Here is a 20,351-nt window from a genome sequence, read left to right on the forward strand (position 1 = left end):
CCCCTCCCAGGCCCTGGGCCAGGCCTGTGTTTGCCGTGGGGATCTGGGCCGGCCAGGCCCGTCTTTCATTCCCGGGCAGCTTTTGCTTGCTCTCTGCCGTGGGGCCGCCGGCCGCCTCTGCCCGGCTCCCCGGGAGCAGATGGACCGCAGTGGGAAAGCGCGGTGCTGGCCCTAAGAGGATTGGCGTCTTTCTTCCCACCCTTTGTGCCGCTCCCTGAGGCCGCCAGAGCCCAGACCACAAAGGCCGCTTGTTTGACTGCCTCTGGGGGCGCAGGGGTCACAGCTGACAGCGGCGCCCTGGGAGACCGCAGCACCCTGTGTGTGCTGGAGCGCCCGGGCTCTGGGAAGGACCAGAAGTCCTGGGCTCACCGGAACCCGCTCCCCCCCCGCCCCCCAGGGTTAGCGGAAAGCATGCTCCCACGCAGGGAGCAGGGGGTGATGCCTAGGGCACGTTCAGAGAGGATCTGCGTCCGCGCTCATCACCTCGTTGAGAGCCCGAGACCCGGAGGGGTTGGGACGTAGCCAAGTCACAGGGCAAGTTAGTGCCTTGCCCGTTCTTGCTCTCGGGGCCCCCACCACCCAGCGTTTCCCTTCCATCTTCAAAATGTGCTCTCCCTTCTCTGAGGGCTCATTCCTCATGAGTGTGGGGATCAGGAAAAGCTGCGGAAGGAAGGTTGGGGCCAGCAGAAATGGGAGGGACTTGGCAGGCTGGAGCCAAGAGACCAGGGAATCGTCCCAGCGGGGACATCAGACACAGCATTTGAGACCGGGCTCCAAGCAAGACGTGGCAGCTGTGGAGAGGAAAGGGACAGGAATTATCTTACCGATGAGAGAATTATTGAAAATTGTTATTTAGGGACGCCTGGGTGGCTCAGTCAGTTAAGGGTTGGCCTTTGACTCAGGTCATGATCCTGGGGTCCTGGGATTGAGCCCCAGGTTGGGCTCCTTGCTCAGCGGGGAGTCTGCTTCTCCCTCTGTCCCTCCCCCAGTTTGTGCTCTCTCTCTCTCTCTCTCGATCACTCTCTCTCTCTCAAATAAATAGTTTTTTTAAAATACTAAAAATAAATAAATAAATAAATAAATAAAATTTTTATTTAAAAAGCTGCTGAGTGCATACACTCTGGGGCATGCAGAAGGAAACAGAGAACTAAGATCAGATCCTCCCCTTGAGGGCCCTCAGTGTGCAAGGGGGACAGATTTGAGTGTAACCGGCTCTAGACTAGGGATGCTCTGACACTTTGGGGCAGACACTTCTGTATCATGGGAGCTGCCCTGTCCCACTAGTTCTCAGTACCAATTCTGCACACCCCCCCCCCAAATGTGTGACAAACCATCAGACTTTGCCAAATATCCCCTGGGGAGCAAAATCACCTTGGTTGAAAACCGTTGGTCTGGACAATAATTCTGTCCTTCGTCTATTCACGTGTTTGACGTGTTTGCCGGGCTCCGAGGGTGTGTGGGGCGCTCTGGTAGGACCTGCGGCTTCAGCTGTGGCATTCCAAGTGTTTAGTTCATGCCCATTATGTTTGCCTGCTGGAGGAGGGAGTGAAATAATGTCATGCATGGATAAAACTGGGAGTCAAGGTGACCAAAAGTCTCCAAGAAGACATTTAGCCAAGCCCGGAAGGATCAATAGAAGGTACTGGGACAGAGAAGATGGAAAAGAGGGACATTTTAGGCTAAACAGCATGGGATGGCCATCCTGGATTTGTTTCCTAGAGGTTCACGGAGGACCTGCTCTGTGCAGGGCATCACCGAGGGCACAGGTGGACGAAGACAGGCCCTTCCTGCGTGCAGACAGGTCAGGGCACACAAAAAAGGGCCTTCACCCGATCTGGAGGCTGCAGAGGGATCCAGAAAGACTTCCCAAAGGAGGGGAGACAGGAGCCAAGTCTTGAGGCTGACCAGGCAGGAGAGAGAGAGAACAGATAAGGGAAGAGGGCACAGCCCTCCCCCTCCCCACCTCCCGCCTGCATCAGCCATAGAGCTGCAGGGCGCCTGAGGCTTTGGGGGAAAGGCAAGGTGTCTGCTGGTGCAGGAGCATGGCATTCTGACAGCAAAGGGAGGCCGACGAGGCTGGAATGGGAAGTGGGGTGGACTGGGACTCAGCTACAGAGCCTGGTTTTTATCCTGGAAGTGCTGGGGAGCCATGCAGGGTCTTTGAGCAGAGGAGTATTTTTAGTTTAGAAAAATCATTATGGTTACAGGGAGGAGATGGGGTCTGCGGGGAGCAGGTGGAGAGTCACGGGCTAGTGGCAGAGGTTCAGGAGTGAGATTAGGACGTCAGTGAGTCGGAGGTGGAGGGGGCAGGTCCCCACAGACACTTAGGAGGCGAAACATTAGGATATGGTCTTGAATGTGGGGCTGAGCGAGCTGGACGCAGCATCTGGGCAGACTGTGGGTGCCTAGCAGTGCAGCCCTAAAACAAATCACCAGATTAGAAAAGTCAGATAAAAGACCGAATAGATAAAGTTATGTCTGTGAAATCTCAGAATACAAACTATTTTTGAAACTTTGCTGTCATGCATCATCTTTAAATATTAATAACCAATCTTTTTTAAGAGCTTAATGCTATGCCAGGCACTGTTCTAAGCACTACGAGTGCATTAACTCATTAAGTCCTCACAACAGCCCTGGAGGCGAGAGACCATCTAGCATCTCCGTTTTGCAGAGAAAGACACTGAGGCACAGAGAGAACAAGGAACTTGCCCAAGTACACAGCTAGCAAGCGGCTGCACCAGGATTCGAAGTCAGGGGGTCTGGTTCCTGAGTCTTTGCTATCTGCTATTACACACCAATATGGAGTTTGTTTAAAGTCTGCTTTAAGTCCAGCAATTTATAAAGTCCTATAACCTTAATATAAAAGTAAAAGAAGCAAAAACATTATGTTTTATAGGTTGTGGAGGAGTATGAACTGGAAAATCACCTTCTGGAATCTCAGGGAAACCCTACACCTTGGCAGTGACTACCGCCACCTGGTGGCAGTGTACCCCAAATGGAGGTGCCATGATAAAGGCCAAAGCCCGGTTTATTTGGGTGTTGCATTTAAGAACCCCCAAGCCAGGGTGATGAGAAGTTGTTGATGGAGGTACTACTGCTGTAAAAATGTGCCTTCTCTTGGACAGAAAGAAAGAAGTGAGGCTCCCAATGCCCAACCTGCAGGGTGTGGGCTCTAAGGGACTGTGATTGTGGTACTTGGGATTGGGGTTGCCAGGCCCCATCCACACCCCTTCACCAGTTCCCTAGACAACCAGCATCAGGCATTTCTGAAACAGCTGGTGGGAGCTAGGGGTGGGGTGGGGTGTTACTCTGCAAACATGAGCTGTACCCATGACCCCGACCTTCTAATCCTAGGGCTTAACTGACTTCATTAACTGCAGGGGGCTCGAAAGAGACCCCCCAAATCATTCTCTGTCAAACCACATTCATAAAAGTCCCATTCCTGAGGGTTGTGCAGGAAAACCTCCTGCCTAAAGCAGGGGACTGGAGGTGGTGACCCTTGGATATGAACCGTCCTTAGGCTGGTGACAGGGCAGGATCGACCCCCCTGCCACTCCCCCTCCTCGCCTGCCGAAGGGCAGCGAGGGAGAAAACTGGGTGAAAGCAGAGCATGCTGGGTAGCCTGGCCAGGAGCTGAGCGGTCCAGCCTCCCACCCCCCACTGTGGTTACCATGACAACTGAGTGGGGGAGGGAGGAGGAGAGGAGAGACCACTTGCCCCTCAGACAATGGGAACCTATCCAAATCACCCTTGGCCTTGTCTTCAGGGACTTGGGGTGGTTAGGAGTCTGGGGGTCCCCACACCTTGCAGTGACAGGATCTGGGGGAGTAGCCTCAGCTCAGGCCAGGCCTGGCAAACCCAGAACAAGGGTCACAGATAGAATCCCTACCCCTGAAAAATCCCAATCCTACCAGAGCCTCTTCCCTCCCCAGCAACCCGAAGAACTAACATAGGCTAATTCCAGGCAAAGTTCGGTTCATATTCTGAGCCTCCCCCCAACACTGAAGAACTTGACCTGGTAGTTGTGGGGGGGGGGGCGGTGAGTGGCAGGCATAGGGAGGAGGCAGCAGCCACTTTGGGGACAGGCCAAATATTTTATGAGTAATTTAATATCTGGGGCGCGAACCACTGAGCAAAGAACGCATCAGCTGCCGGGAGCAAGGAGCTGGTCTGGTCCTCATAATGCAGGGAAGAGGCCGGGTCTGACGGGGATGACGCGGGGCTGAAGGGAAGTTAACCCTCTGAGGGCCCTGGGAGGGAGCCAGGAGGGGGTAGGGCAGGCTTCCACTCCCAGTGTACCCACCCGGCCCTGGATACCATGCACTTCTGAGGGGCTGAGTACTCGAACTCGGGAGGGAAGGTTTGCCCTGCGGAAAGGCAATGGCTTTGAGACGTACGGACCTGAGTTTACCTCCTGCTACGTGCGTGACCCCAGACTGATGACTCCACCTGTCTGAGCCTCAATTTCCTCATCCAGAAAATGAGGGTGGTTGATAATGGCACCTACATCACAGGTAAGAACTCAGCGACGGCAGATACAAAGAACTTAGTCTCATGCCCTGGACACAGCAGGCGCTCAATAAAGACGCCTGCCCTCGTGACTCCGGTGCTGTGTGAACTTCACGGCAGCTCTTCAAGTTCCCAAACTTCCTTCGTGGGGGCCCCCCGCACCACGTCGCTGTGTTCCGGGCCCCTCCTCCCTGGCTCTGAGGTAGGGCTTGAAGGCCTTTCTTCACAGTCCACACAGCCGTGGCTGTGTCTCTCTTGACACATGCTTTAGCACCTCCTCGGGGTTTCTGGGGAGGGGTCCTGTCCAGGCCCTAGACACAGGCAGGTCTGGGTTGGAATCCCAGCATTCTGGCTGTGTGACTAGGGGCAGGCCCCGTAGCTCTCTGGGCCTTCACGTCCCGATCCGCGAAATACGATCCATGAAACATCTTCTCCCTAAAGATGCTGTTACGATTACAGTGAAAAGAGATCGCCCAATAAAGATGGATATTTAGATGGCCTGTCACACATCAGGAGCCCATGAAGCTATTCATCAAGAGAGCCACTTAGGGGCCACACTATTTTAGTCTGTGTCCCGGCTCTGCCACGTACTAGCTGTGAGGTCTTGGTCAAGTTATGTAGCCTCCTTGTACCTCAGTTTCTATACCTGTGAAATGGGCCTAATGCCAGTGATTGCCTCATGGGAATTAAACAAGGTTAAGACATAGAAGGTGTTGAAAACGGAGCCGGGAACAAAGGAGGAGCCTAGCCAATGCCAGGGCTCTTATCCTCTGTTTCTGAGGTTAAGAAGCAGTTAGGAAAGGAGTCTTCTCTCCCCTCTCCTGCCCTCATCCTGCTGTTCCTGGGTCTGTGGATGCAGGCGTCCTCATGTCCCCTTCATCCGGGGCTCCAGAGGGGAAGGGTGCTTCACAAAGTCCCATGGCAAGTAGATGCTCAGGCCAGAACTTGAACCTGACCTCTGGCTGCCAATCAAGTGCTTTCTCTGTGCCAGGCTCCCTCGGGGCGCCTGGTCATATGAATGCCCAATCTTTCTGAGCGTATGGAGATCCAGAGATGTGAGGGGATGGGTTCATAGGCCCACAGCCCATCGTGGGGGCGGGGGCGGGATTCAAACCCTGGGGAGCTCTGAAATCCGAGCATGATCTATGCTCAGTCTGTCAGGGCCTGCAAGGACCCGGCAGGCCAGTCTTAATCACAGTGCTCCAGAAGGAAGAGCCTGGGCAGGCCAGGGGTAAGCTCCCTATTTTACAGATGAGGAAACTGAGTCCCAGAGGGTAGAGTCACTTACCTGAGGTCACACAGTGGGCTCAATGGCTCTGGGGCCAGTGCTGCTGAACCTTACTCTCTTCCAATATCATTTCAGGAGAATCTCAAAATCCTTACTAACCTGGATCCAATGAAAGGATAGTCATTGAGCACCTTTGTATACAAAGCGTGCGGCTTGATCTCCCAGTGTCCGTGTTTTTGTTTTCCTGATTTGCAGTGGGTGCTTCCTCTGTGCCAGGCGCTGCCCTGGGTACTGAACGTTCTTTTTATCTTCTCAGTGGCCCATGGCACATAGATTATCGTCCCTATTTTGTTTTGTTTTGTTTTATTTTATTTTAATTGTCCTCATTTTACAGATGAGGAAGCAGTCTCTAAGGGGGCAGGGGGACTCCGGGTCACACTCTTGTTCTGCTGGTTGAAGGCAGGCTCCGTACAATCCTCCAACTCCGTGAACGCCCCCGTACAAGCCGTCGATGGCCTGAGCCATGACACAGAAGGAATGAAGACATTTTCAGGTCTCTTTCCCTGGAAACCAGCTGGGGTGGGTCCCAGCAAAGTTGACATTTATGTATTGTCTTTAATCACATTAGCCGACGCGTTCCGAACAAGGTGTGCAGATGCCCTACTAACAAGGGCCCAGCTGTCTCGTGGATGCCCGGGCCGATAGGAAGAGTTGCCCCAGATGTGCTGCCTGGGGACCCAGAGCTGCAGATAGGCCTGCCCCGGGGCACAGCCTGCACTCCCCAGCTACCAGGCCACACGGGACGGAGGAAGGGAAATTTGTCCCAAGGCGAGTCCAGGACCTTTGTGGCTGCAAAGATTTTTGGTCCCTTGCAGCCCATGCCAAGGAACTTCACAACAACAAATAGTTTCATTTTACAGATGACAATGCTAATATGTGTTGAGGACCTACTATGTGTTGGGTGTGGTGTGTGGTTCTTCGTGACAACCATTCTTGGTTGTGTGCCTACTGTGTGCCGGACAGGCACTTTGTATCCCCTGGCTCATTTCTCACACCAGTATTAGCCAGTACAGCTCCATTTTCTAGAGCTCAGGTGACTTCCTCGCCCAGCAAAGCTGGATTTGAGCCCGGTGGGGCTCCTGTGAAAAGCCAGGAGGGAACGTGCATGGAGCTCGGGGCGGGAACCTGGTGGCCCGTGCGCCGCGTCTGCCTCTCCTGTCCTCAGTCCACCGTGGCCACGTGTGCGTCCTCCCTGCTCCCCAGATGGTGTAAGTGCTCATAGGGACAAGCAGGACCACATGGCATGGATGAGAAGACTGAGACAGGACACCTGGGTGGCTCAGTTGTTAAGCCTCTGCCTTCGGCTCAGGTCATGATTCTAGGGTCCTGGGATCGAGCCCCACATCAGGTTCCCTCCTCGGCAGGAAGACTGCTTCTCCCTCTCCCACATCCCCTGCTTGTGCTCACTCTCTCGCTCTCTCTCTGCCAAATAAATAAATAAAATTGTAAAAATTAAAAAAAAAAAAAGAAGGTGGCGGCTCTGTGACAGACTTCAGGAAAACAAAGTGGTGGAGGCAGGAAGGTCTAGGATGGAAGGGAAGGGAAGAAGGCTCCCAAGAAACACTGTTCCTTGTGGACCTGCACACCTGTGGCCAGTGCGTCCCTCTGGAGAGCCCTCGAGGCTCCCTTCCCTGCTGCAACATCAGGGTGTAACCTAGTCTCCATGCGCCTGATGGGGGGGTAATGGCACCCATGTATGGGTGGGGGGTGTTGTGAAAATTAAGTGGGCCCATTCATGACCTCGGTTACGTTTCTCCCTGCCTGCCTTTGTTTCCCCTGGAGTGCCAAATCTTCCCATCGAAATTGCCCCAAGGGCCTAGGAAATACTATTATACAGGCTCTCCTAGGCAGGAGGTATATATATATATTTTTTTTTTCTTTTTTTGAGAGGGAAGGAGAGATGGGGGGGCAGTAGGGGAGAAAGAGAGAGAATCTTTATTTTTTTTTAAGATTTTATTTATTTATTTGACAGATAGAGATCACAAGTAGGCAGAGAGGCAGGCAGAGAGAGTGAGAGGGAAGCAGGCTCCCTGCTGAGCAGAGAGCCCGACGTGGGACTCGATCCCAGGACCCTGAGATCATGACCTGAGCCGAAGGTAGCAGCTTAACCCACTGAGCCACCCAGGCGCCCTGAGAGAGAGAATCTTAAGCAGGTTCCACACTCAGCGTGGAGCCTGATGTGGGGCTCGATCTCACGACCCTGAGATCACAGCCAAAACCATGACCTGAGCTGAGACCAGGAGTCAGATGCGTCACCGACAGAGCCACCCAGGGGCCCCAGATAAGACATAATTTTGGCATTCCTTCCATTTTTTGGAAGGAATTCCATTCCATTCCTTCCATTTTTTCTTTCTTCCTTGCGTCGAATCATTTTCTGAGCGTGTATGTATGATGTCTGTCTCCAGGCCCTGTACACTCTGGAGTAAGAAAGATTCATCAGTCAATGAATGATTCTGTACATCGGTGCTTTCGTTCATTCATCTGATAAACATGGATCTACTGGGCTCTCTGCGCTGTGAGTGTGCCTGTCTGGCCTCCTTTGTTCCCACCTGGGTCCTCACTGTGTTCTGTGTAGGTGCGGCGGTGGGATAGGTGAGGTAGAATGAGGGACACAGCTTCTTCCCCCGTCACCACCCTTCAGAACGCTTCTCCCTTCTCCTAAGAGGGTCCCAAGCTCCCCTCGGTTTCCAATCAATGGGCTTGGGGTGGGCCTGGGAATCTGTCTGTTCCAGGCGAGTCCAATGCCACTGACCTAGTTCAAGCCCCTCTTTCTGCCGGGAAATTGGAGCCTCAGAGAGGGGTAGCGAGCCATCTGAGGTCACACAGTAAGTCAGGTTCCAAGGCCAGACTAGAACTGGGAGCTCTTGATTTGCCATCCCCGGGGCTTCCTGCTCTGCCGGGTCCCCTCGCTGTGGGTGTCCCTGCCTGGGTGGGCCCTGCCGGATTTCTTGAACAAACACCCCCTTTTCTCCTGCATCTGGCTAACAGGGTCGTCTATGAACATGCCTCCTGGCTACGTGCGGAAATAAACGCAGCTCGCAGCTTGCTCTCCGAGGAGGGCATGTGTTTGTGTGCACGTTGGGTGGGGGCGGTCGCAGGCAGGGCACCTGGTGCCCATTGTCAGCAGGAGACCAGAGAGGCGGGGACATGGAGGAGAAACAGAGTGAGGCCTGCAATGCTCAGAGCAAGGGGTGCTCAGCGGCAGGAAACCAACTGCCCACGCTTTGTCCTTTCCTTTGTCTGCCTGCCAACTCCCTTGCCGTCCCCATCAGGACATCATCACAGGGACCACAGTGGCAGCAGTAACAGTGAGAAGTTCACCACCAAGCGCTTGCCCGGGTATGAGAGAATTCCAGCTCGTGGCCGTCAGCAAGCGGAACCAGAGCTCCTAACCGTGGCCACTTCCAGAATGGTCTCTGGCCTAGTCCTGGCTGCTTCCAGAGTGGTTCCTGGTTCCGTGGCATCACCTTTCCCCAACCCCAGCTCATTAGAGAAAACTCTCGGACTCCACCCCCGGCCTCCTTCTGAATGGGGATACGCATTTTCCCAAGACTCCAGGTGCAAATCATCAAAGCTTGAGGCGCCTCGCCCCTGGCAACACCTCAATTCTAATAGCAACCCACCGGGAGCTGTGGCTCAGACTTGTGGAGGACTTCCTGAGTGCCACGGGCTTTGCACATAGGATCTCATTTAAGCCTCATCAGCTTTTTGGGGTGGATATGATTATTGCCTTCATGTTACAGATGAGCAAACTATAACCCAGAGAGGTTAAGTACTCAGCTGGAGAATGCACAGCATATAAGTGACAGAGGTGGGATTTGAATACAGCGTCTCTGTCCTTCCACTTCCTGAGGCCCCAGGCTTGCCTCCTTTGCTGCACTTCTCATCTTGGATCCATTGGCTCGGCCTTCACACTGAGGGCAGAGAGCCCTCTCCATCGGAGTGATCTGGGGTGTCTGAGCAAAGTGCAGGCTCTTCCCCAGATCCCTCCGGATTCTGCGGAATCAGGACGTCTGTGATGGGGCCTAGACACTAGCCAGTCTCCAGGGGATTTCATTGTCCCACAATCGGAGACCCCATGCCTCTGATCACTCGGGGATTGCGATGCCCGTTCCACAGTCAAGAGTATTTCTGTCCATGTCCCAAGGTTAGGACTCTGGGGACCGGCCTTGACTTGGGAATCCGGCGGTGGTGGGTTCAAGTCTCCGCTCCTCTTTTTCCAAGCCTAGAGCCATACCTGGGTTTAGAGCAGGTTGACAAATCAAGCCCACAGATGTGTGTGCCATTTGCTAGTGAAGAATGGCTTTTACGTCTCTACGTGGATGAAGAGAAATCAAAAGAAAAAAATATCTTGTGACACGTGAAAGGAGTGTAAAACTCTCCTGCCGGTGTCCATAAAGATTGGCTGGAACATAGCTGTACTCGCTTATTTATAGATTGTCCACGGCCATTTCCGGGCGTCAGGAGCAGGGCTGAGTGGTTGCAACAGAAACCATATTTATGGCCCACAAAGCCTGAAATCGTTCCTGTGTGGCCCTTTATGGAAAAAGTTTGGCAACTGCTGGTCTACAGCAGTAATTCTCACACTTTAGCTCCCTCAAAATCACCTGCAGGACTGCAGAAACACGGACTGCAGCGCCCTGCCCACACCCCCCAAATCCCGAGTCTGAGTCACCCAGCCAGGGGCTCGAGAATCTGCCTTTCTAACCATCTCCCAGCTGATGCTGGAGCCACGATTTGAGGACATTTGGGCTTCAAAGCTGACCTTGGGCCCCACCTGAAGAGCTCAGAGCGCAGGCTGGGAGCGGGGCGGTCTTGGGGAGGAGGGAGAGCGGGAGGTGGAGCTCCGAGGCCCATCTGAGCCCCTCTTCCAGGCTGTCCTTCTCGCGGTGTCTGCTCCCCCTGGTGGCAGCAAACCTGGAGCTGGCCTGGCACGCTCAGCCTTCACCGCCTGTCCCTGCCTTTGGAACCGCATATCAAAGCTTTCAAAGTTTGCACGCACTTGCCCTTAGGGAGTCCGCTTGCTGGAATTTAATGGGAGAGAAGAATCAAGGATGCAAGCCGGCTGCTCGTGGCTATGCTGTTTGTAAGAGGGTAAAATAGGAAACCAGGGCCACCCAGCTGCTAAGAAGCCCAGGTGGGACTTGAACTTGGGTCTGTCCGATTGGAGAGCGAGTGCTCTTAACGACAGCACTGCACAACCCCTTGGGAGGCTTCGCACCGGCTGTAGCAGAGAGCGTGGCCTCTGGAGCTGAACTGCCTTGCAGTGAATCCCGGTTCTATGACTAACTGTGCAGTATGGGGAAGTCACTTAACTGCTCTGTGCCTCAGTGTTCCCGTCTGTGAAAAGGGAACATAATTGTAAAGGTTACAAGACTCAACATGAGTGCTCAGAGCTGTCCACTGTGGGAGCAGTGGACATTCAGCCCCCACCTGCCTTCTTCTTTGCCCTTTATCCTCCTTTCCTCTTCTTAGCAGGCCCCTGGGGTCTGGGGAATAGGGGATAGAGCTGAATACGAGGACTGCTGGGTTAGATAGGCCTGGATCTAAATCCTAGATCTTCCGTGTGACATGGGCAGGTAACATCCCCTCCCTGCGCCTCAGCATTCTTATCTATAGAACAGGAGCAGGAAGATTAGAGCAGCGTTTTTTTTTTTTTTTAAGATTTTTATTTTATTTATTTGACAGACAGAGATCACAAGTAGGCAGAAAGGCAGGCAGAGAGAGAGGAAGGGAAGCAGGCTCCCTGCCGAGCAGATGTGGGACTCGATCCCAGGATCCCAGGATCATGACCTGAGCCGAAGGCAGAGGCTTAACCCACTGAGCCACCCAGGCGCCCCTAGAGCAGTGGTTCTTGAAGCATGGTTCCAAGAGGCTTTTGCAGCACCAGGACAAGGGAGCTCAGAAGCAATGCTGATACCAGCCCTCCCCGGGACTGTGACTCTCCCGTGGTTTGAGAAGCACCGGTTAGAACATCTACCCGTTAGGCTTATTGCGACAGCACAGGAGAAAATGCTCACCAGCAGCTGCTGTCATTGCTACAGGCTTGTGCCTTCCAGGCCTCTGCTGATGGGGCGGGCAGTATCCCTGCTCCAAAGAGGGCCAGTCGGATCCCCTCTGCTGGGATCTGGGAATTGGAGGCATTAGTCTCTGTGTCACTCCTGTGAGGGGAAGGGTCTAAGTTGGTGGGCAAGGCCGTTGTTTAGAGACATGCATTTTCCTCCACTTGTCTTAACAGTCGAGAGGGCCAACCTGCAGAGAGAAGCTCAGAGCTGAGACGTCTCAAAAGGACACCAGATGGCCCTGGGCTGGGGTCACCCATGTCTGGATCCCATGTCCACGGAGACTGGGCTGTCCCACCTGCTCCTGGGTCCAGTAGGACACCTCTGGCCTCTCCTGAGAAGTTCCTCCTTTGCTCCTAAGTCGAAATGAGGGGGTTTCTGTCACTTGCATCTTAAAGGGCTCTGGCATGTGGAGGGCTGGGAATCAGGGTCAAGAGGAGTGTGCAAGGTCAGGGGTCATAGGCCTGAGGGGAACCACTTCCCTCCCTTCCCCTGCCCAACTGCTGTCCCAGCCAGGAGATCTGAGTTTCAACCCCAATCCTGTTCCCTATGAGAAGGGGGCAAAGGAGAAAAGGAGGCATCAAGGCAGTGATGGGCTAGGCCGGTCCTGAGAGCTGTCAAGGGTCGCCTCGGGGGTCCCCCGTTATCTTGGTTCTGGTTCCTGGTTCCAACCATCTCCCCAGAGAGCCATTGAGGTGAACCCTCCCCACTGGCTGGGAAACAGCAATAATAAAGGTGAAGGGTTTCCTTGTAGTCACGTTTGTGTACACTCACGTGTATTTAATGGGGTGGGTGTGGCGGGACACACAGTGAGCCCTGGATTTCTGGCCGATCTGGGAGCTGACTAGGGAGGGCACAAAAAGGGCCCTGTGAAGAGGGTCCTGCCTGGGGTGGGGGTGCAGGTTCCGGTGGAGGAAAGGTGGCAGCATCAGGCATCAGAGGAGCGTGGGTCCTGCGAGAGAACCAGTGGGCTAGAGGCAACACTGGAGACAAGCGCTGGTTTCTGGGCCACCGCCGACTGTGCCGGGGTCCTTGCAGTGAGAGGGGGTGCCCTGCGTGTGCTTGACACCTGCAGCCGGGTCCGCCCCTGCGCAGGGAGTACAGCCCTGTATGGAGTGATCCAACTGCAAAGGCTCACAAACCACCCCCCTGCCCGCGCAAGGTCCGATGGATTTGGGTGGAAGGTGGGGGGCTAAGGAGGAGGCTTCACGGGTTTAGCAAGAGCTTTGAGACCAACAGAAGCAGGCTCCGGCCCTCCCTGTGTCCCTGCTGCTGTGTGACCTTGGGCAAATCACCTGCTCTCTCTGAGCCTCAGATTCTCACCTGTGAAATGGGGAGAGCACTTTGCATTTCCTGGGCTTTGTGGAGGGACTTGAATGAACGAGGTACATGGAGCGATAGGGGCTCAGTAACTCCATTGTGGTGTGGTAACGATCACTCCTAGAGTCAAAGACCAGGCAGATGCTTTGTACCGAAAGGGATGAACAGCAAAAAGAAGGCCCAGTCCCTATGAGAAAAGGCTGCCGGTCCCTGTTGGAGAGTCTGAGGTTGGGGCAGGTCGTCGAGGCCAGGCCTGAGGCCCAGGAGACCAGAAGCTATGCCCAGTGAACGGAGTGCTGAGAAACAGGCCAGTCTCCAAAGCGTCTGGTTGCCATGACCCTTTGTGGTAGGCGGGAGTAGAGAGCCTTGAATCCCTCCCACCCCAGGTCAGGATCGGTCCTTGGTCTTGGTGGACTAGCGCTAGAAGGAGGGGCTACAGTGAGCAGGTAGAGGGGTGCGACAGTGGACGGTCCTATGCCTGTGTCCTTGGTCTTTATGGAGTGGCTGTGGTGCCCACTGGGCTCTGTGGGGTTCGGTAAGCTCTGCCCTGCCAGGCTGGGCAGATGGGCTGGGCATGAGTGAAAAGCCCGAGGCAGGCTGTGTGTGCTGAGCCCTGCACATGTGAGAAGTCGGGCGGGGGGAGGTCAGAGGAACCAGAAGAGCGAGCTCAGGGATGGCCCAGCTGCAGGGAGGTGATGCGACTTGAGTGGGGCTGTGTAGGAGCCGAGGGGAGCTGTGAGCATAAGGGCATCGAGGTGGGACAGCACAGAGCTTGCCTGAAGATAGAGGACCCGGTGGTCCCGAGTGGAGTCCTTGTCCGGGAGAGGCAGGGGTGAGACCAGAAGGCCAGTCCACGGAGAGCCTGGAAGGCTAGGCTCATGGGCTGGGACTCTATCCAGTTGGCAGTGGGGAACCGCTACAGGTTAGTGAGCAGGTTAGTGATGTTTGTTATAACTGGATGGCCGAGTTTGTGCCAGGCTGGGAAGGGTTTTGTGGGAGTGGGGGGGTGTGTGTGTGGGGAGAATCAAGAGGGGAAGGGTCTTGATTTCACAGTCAGTTTGGATGTTACAGGAGGCCCCCTTGATCCCTTGGGCGGGGGAGATGTGATGTTATAAGCAGAAAACTTCTGTAAGTGAGGCGCCTGGATGGCTCAGTCGATGAAGACTCTGACTCTTAATTTCGGCTTAGGTTGTGATCCCAGGGTTGTGGGATGGAGCCCTGCATCAGGCTCTGCACTCAGTGTGGGGTCTGCTGGAGATTCTCTCTCCCTCTGTCTCTGCCCCTCCCCCTACTTGCATGCTCTCTTTCTCTCACTCTCAAATAAAGATTCAAAAGAAATATTAAAAAAGAAAGGAAAGGAAAGACAAGAAAAGAAAAGAGAAAAGACAAAACCTTTGTAGTGTCCAGCCTCAGTACATTGCCTTGAAAGGGGTCTCAAGTCATCAGTGGGCTGGCCCAGTTCTGCCTGTGGGATCAAGGACAATCCCTTCGTCCCTCTGATCCTCAGTCTTCTCCTCTGTAAACTGGGCACGATGTACCCTATCTCCCAGCATGAGTGTGAGGCTTAATGAGAAAACAAAAGGGTCTAATCCAGCGCTTGGAACACAGTAGGTGCTCAATAGACAGTGTTCCCTCCCCATATCCCACTGTGTGGCTGTCACAGAGCTGGGCAGTCTGGCTCTCCATTCACCTCCAATCAGATGGAGTTTTTGCTTTCAGAGGTCATTCACTCATTCATTCATTCAACCAGCATCCAAGCAGCACTGCAGTGCACCTACTGTGTGCTAGGTATTGGGAGACAGAGTTGAATTAGACCACTGTCCTTTGGCCTTGGAAAGTTTATTTGCTCATTCATTCAGCAACATCCACAGAGCCCTACTGTGCGTTTTGGTCTGGTGGGGGTGGGGGTGGGGGTCCAAGTGAGCCTTGCTGGCAGGGGGAGGGGATGGGGAGGGAGCCAGCCAGCCCCACAGCTCACACCTCTGCATCTGGGAAGAGCAAGAACCCAGAGAAGATGCTATTGGCACCTTCCAAGCCCAGCAGGGCGTTCTTGTCTGTGGCCTGCAGAAACACATTCTCCCCCTCGCTCAGCTTGAGGACCACACCGCCCGTGGTGACCTGGAAGGTGTTCAGGGCGTAGTCGCAGAAGGTGACCACCTTCTCCATGCGCTCCCGGCCCCGCATGAGGTTCACGCACAGGTTCCCTCGCGAGCTGGCGTGGTAGGCGAAGTAGTAGATGCCGGGCACGTTGCAGGTGAACTTGCCGCTGCGAGGTTCGTAGTTGCGGTTCTCGTTGGTGATCACGTGGTCGAAGCGGATGGGCTGCTCCCGCCGCAGGACGCTGTTGATGGTCCTCGTGGCAGAGAAGGCGATTTTCTGTGTGGCCTTATAGTCCCCTGACTCGCCCTTGGGGCCACGGGCTCCCGGGGGGCCTGGGGAGCCTTTGGGGCCAATGGGGCCCTTGGGGCCTACTTTGCCTGGTTTCCCAGGAATCCCTGGGTCTCCCTTCTCCCCGAACTCGCCATGGTCTCCAGCCAGCCCTGGCAGCCCTGGAAAAGCAGAGACAAGAGACATGATGGGCCAGGGATCACTGAGAACCCAAAGAAGGAGACCGCGGCCTGGGAGTCCAGGAGCCTGGCCGTGTGACTTCTGCCATGCCCCTGCTCCTCTCTGGGCCTCAGCTTGCTGTGTGTGGAAGAGAGGAGGGTGGTGGGGTCTCCTCCCAGCCCCGCTTTCCCCACAGCAATGGGACCTGTCACCCGAGGAGCGGACAGTGGTGTCTCCTTAGGGAGGATGCTGGGCCTGCCCTCCTCACCAGCTCATACAGGCTCCCCGGTTCCAGCCTGGAGCCGGAGAATGAATTCTCGGCCCACATACTCTCCCTCCTCACTCCCTCCCCAGGGCAGACATCTTTACTCAATCCCGACATTCCTTTCACTGGAGCCTAGAATTGGGTCTTGGAAACCTTCTCATGGGCCCTCCATGCGGCCGCTACCCCTCTGTTTGGCACAGTGCGAGACAAAACCTGTTTTCCAGGGAAGGGGCGGAGTATCGTGGCTGAAAGCATGGGCCCAAGGGACAGACAGATGTCCCGCCACGCCTGCCATTATTAGTCATGTCCCCTTGATGGAGTCACACTCTCTGGGGCTCAGCTTCCTCCTCTGTAAAATGGGCTCATGAGGATAGTTTGCGGGCTTGCGAGGGTCACTTGCGATTATGTGAGGACAAAAGTTGGTTTTGGTTAAATGAATAAACGAATGAATGACATTTTACAGGGGGTTGTCTTGGTGGGAAGTCTAATTTGAACCCTGTGACAACCCCATAAAGAATCTGCCCACATTTTGTAGGTAAAGAAACTGCATTTCAGGGAGAGGAAGCCACCCACCCCGGAGGCAGCCCGGGGCTGTGCGTCTGCCGCGGTGCTCTCTGTCTGCATGGACTTAGGGGTGACAGAGCCACGGTCTGGTCTTAGCCTCGATATGGACGCGGCTCCCTCAGGCAATTCAGTAGTCCTTCCGGACGTCAGTTTTTCAGGCTGTAAAATGGGAATTGGAATTCCCTCTTCTCAAAGTCATTGAGGGGTGGAGGAGAAGGGGGGCTTGGCAAGCTGATGGATTTGCAAGTGCTTTTGCGATCTCTCGGGTCAGCCGCTGTGACTGGGGAGGTAGGAGATGGGGCCTTGCTCAATGACACAAACGTATCCCCCAAAGCGGGCAGTACCTTTCTCTCCCTTTATCCCTGGGGTCCCAGGTTTGCCGTTAGAGCCTGGTGCACCGGGGATGCCCGGGATGCCGGGGATGGCCGGGTGTCCGGTACAGCTGCTCTGGGCCCGGGAGGCACCCGACAGACTCAGGAGCAGCAGCAGCACCAGAACGCAGCCCCTCGGGGCCTTCATCCCTGCCCCGTCTCAGCTTCCGCCTGCGGGGGGGACAAGAAGATGAGGTGGGTTATGACCACGGAGACTCGTAGCGTGTGTGCCATCATTCATTCACCCCTTCACGTACTCACTGAGTGTGTCCTTTCCACCAAGTCAGACCCTGCACTGGGTGCCGGGGTGACACAGCTATGGCTCCTGCTTTCGTGGAACTGGCAGCCTTAGGAGAAGGCGGATGATAACCAGGTCAACAGAGAAGTAAATGGAAGCAGGGAGAGTCTGTGCAGAGTGTTCTGTAGGAAACGCAGGGGTGCTTGGAAGGAGAGGGAGAGCAGCTGGGGTTGAGGGGCAGGTGGATGGTTTTCTGGGTTGGGAGTGGGTAGGCGGCGTCTCTGAGAGGGGTGTTCGGGCTGAGAGCTGGAGGTTCAGCAAGGGCTCGGGCAAGAATGTTCCAGGAGGAAAGGAAGCAGGGGCAAAGACCCGGAGGTAGGACAGCTCCTGGAGCATCGAGGACCCTGCAGGGAGGCCAGTGTGGCTGGAGGGGAGTGAGGGGTCGGAGGCATGGGACGTCAGGGCTGTGGTTCTCTGGCTTTGGATTTTCTTGCAAGCGTTCTCATTCAATAGACCTTCTGAGTTCAGGGAGCCAGTGCTATTTCCAGAGAGGGCCACTTTACATCCTCAGAGCACAGCCTGGAGGAAGCTGTTATTTTTATACCAAAAAGGACCCAGTGGCTCAGGGAGGCCCCAACACTTGCTCAGGGTCATACAGGAAGGACTGTAGCCAGGACTCAAACCCAGGCCTGTCTGCCTCTCAAGCCAGTGTGCCTGCCGGCACAACAGTCCATCTCTGGTGATGAAATATTCTCAGGTCCCTCCAAAGGCTGGGAGAGGAGGGAAACCCTGGCCACTTCTGAATCCCAGAGAACTAGGAAGAACTGTGCTGTCTTGATCTGGTCAGCACAGCCAACCCCCAACAGCATCAATTCTCAAGACAGAAGGGAACTTAAAACTCATCGGATCCACTGTTGCTTTAAAAATTTGAGGGGACAGGGACACCTGGGTGGCGCTGTTGGTTAGGCACCTGACTCTTGGTTTTGGCTCAGATTGTGATCTTGGGGTTGTGAGATCAAGCCCCACGTCGGGCTCTGGGCTCAGTGCGGAGTCTGCTTGGGACTCTCTCTCCCTCTCCCTCTGCCCCTCCCGCTCATGCTTACTCTCTCTCTCTAAAATAAATAAATCTTTAAAAAATCGAGGGTCATTCACATAACAAAAATTAAACTTAAATTGTTTATCTTTGCATGAGACCGGTTCCCATTCTTCCTGGAGATTTTACAGAATGACGGATTGGACCACTTCAGTAACCCACACATTGGGCACTTAGCCAGGCTCTGGGCCAAACATGGTTCGTGCCGCTGTCTCATTGCATGTGGTCCTCAACACAGCCCCTACCCACCCCCGGGGAGGCACCCAGCTTTCTCCTTCTCCAGATGGGGAGACTGGGTATTAGAGAGGGTGGGACCCCCATCAAGGTCACAAGGCCACTTTGGGGCTGGGATTCCAACCCATGTCCTTTAGATCTTCAACCTCACAGGGTGTTCTGTTAAGAGGCTATTGAGCCTGGTGGTTCGAACGTGGGCTTCGGAGCCAGACAGGCTGGTGGGGTCAATGTGTGGTGGCATTTGGAGCAGCGCAGGGTAGGGGCTGGCACTCAGTGCAGGCGTCTATCCTTACTGCTCCTGCCGCTGTAGGGGCCCAGCGGGCTCTGTGTCAGGGGCAGTGGTGAGGGACCCCCGATGTCATAAGGCTAGCAACACTGCCAGGACCCCAGTCAGGCCTCTGCCTCTCCCAGGTAAGGGCCTCAGGCAAATCGCTTCTCTCTGGCGTGTTTCCCCTTCCACGAAATGGGGATAATACCAACCTCTGGCACGTAGGATTAGTGGGAGGACGGATGAGGTAGGACCTGGCATGGTGGAAATGCTGAACGAATAGAAGCTGTTTCTGTATTATCCCCATCATCCATGAACCCCTGGATATGACAGAGGATGGCTGGAAAAGTATAAAACAGGATCCAGCCCCTTTGGGAGATGGGGCTCGGGGAGAGGAGGTCTCAGGGGGATGCCGCCCAGGGGTGGAGAGCTCCAATCTGACGGGGGGGGGGGGCATGAGGGCAGTGGGCCCAGACCCACCATGAGATTCGGGCTTCCTGGGGAAGCAGGAGGTGCGGTGGGGGGAGGGGGAAGATCCGGGTTCTGGCTCATCTCAGGGGCCACTGAGTCTCAGATTTGGGCAAGGACCTAGGACTCACCTGATCTGATCCCTCTCCCAGCCATGCGGCACCACCGCCAGCCTTGCCCCTCACATCTTTTCCATGTCAGCAGTCCTCCCAAATCCTTCCAGCCCCCCACAGTCCCTTCCCGCCCCACCCCCAGCTTGGAATCAGGCCAACTGGACTTATCCTGCCCCTCTGCTGCCAGCTCACTGCATGACCTCAGGCAAGGGCCTTAACCTCCCTGGGCCTCCTGAGCAACTTTCACCTGTCAGGGCGGAGGAGTCAATGAGATGGAGCCTGAGAGGAACGAGGTCTCTCATGGGGTGTGTGGCCCCACCCCCTCCTTGACAAACAGGGTTCGGTTCACTCAGGGCTAACTACTAACTGCTACAAGTCAAATTCGTTCCTTGAAAGAGTCCGGCTGAGTTTTCTCAGCAGGTGGAGAGGAAATGAGAGAAGGCGGGTGTTGGAGAAACACTGGGCTGGGCGGAGGGGGACCTGGGTTCTAATTTCACCTCTGCCTCTGACATATCCCGAACCAGGTCAAGCTTGATCTCCTTTGGGGCTCTCAGTGCCCCTAGAATGTTCTGTTATTCCCAGAGAGGGTCCAAGCTGAGAGAGGTTACCTGCCTCGCCCCAGGTCACCCGCATCTGAGAGACAGAAGTGGGACTCAGCTCAAGTCTTGCTGACTCCAAAGCTCTTATGTGGGTGCCTCCCATCACTCAGGGTTAGCCGAGACCCCCAAGCCCATCCCCAGGGAGTTTGACTCCCCGGGTCTGGGGTTGGACCCAGGGGGCCACATGGTTATTTGCCCCTGGTGGCTCTGAGGCAGGGGACGCAAGGGGTCCCCTTTGGAAATCATCACCCTCTGCCATATGGGTCCTGCTGCCGCTCCCCCCAGGCGCCAAGCCCCAACCTCACCTGGGAACCTGATGTCCAGTGATGCCGCTGGGCTGGGCAGCAGTGGGACCAGGACCTAGGCGCCTGCTGCTCTCAGGCCAAAGCGGAAGTTCCAGTCCCCAGAGACA

The 20,351-nt window shown here is 55.1% G+C and overlaps 1 protein-coding gene across 2 annotated transcripts; it reads right to left on the reverse strand.

Annotated features, from left to right (window-relative positions):
• Positions 1-14,985: 14,985 nt before the first annotated feature.
• On the reverse strand, positions 14,986-20,323 carry C1QB (complement C1q B chain). Of its 2 annotated transcripts, none has more exons than XM_080801442.1 (3): positions 20,245-20,323; positions 16,900-17,097; positions 14,986-15,728 (listed from the first exon to the last, which is right to left on the reverse strand). In XM_080801442.1, exons 2-3 carry the CDS (start codon positions 17,072-17,074, stop codon positions 15,154-15,156), a joined length of 750 nt encoding a protein of 249 aa, XP_080657568.1. In that variant the 5' UTR covers positions 17,075-17,097; positions 20,245-20,323; the 3' UTR covers positions 14,986-15,153. The 2 variants fall into 2 exon arrangements, with proteins under 2 accessions (XP_080657568.1, XP_080657569.1); XM_080801443.1 differs by lacking the exon at positions 20,245-20,323 and adding an exon at positions 19,359-19,434 and having other exon boundaries at positions 15,007-15,728.
• Between the last annotated feature and the right edge of the window lie 28 nt (positions 20,324-20,351).

This window comes from Martes martes (genome assembly GCF_963455335.1).
Source record: "Martes martes genome assembly, chromosome: 4".
NCBI lineage: Eukaryota > Metazoa > Chordata > Mammalia > Carnivora > Mustelidae > Martes > Martes martes.

Coding starts and splice junctions, on each gene's coding strand:
- C1QB (XM_080801442.1), bottom strand. CDS start 17,074: ATGAAGGCCCCGAGGGGCTGCGTTCTGGTGCTGCTGCTGCTCCTGAGT. Junction 15,729..16,899: donor AGGGATAAAGGGAGAGAAAG/GTACTGCCCGCT, acceptor CTGCTTTTCCAG/GGCTGCCAGGGCTGGCTGGA.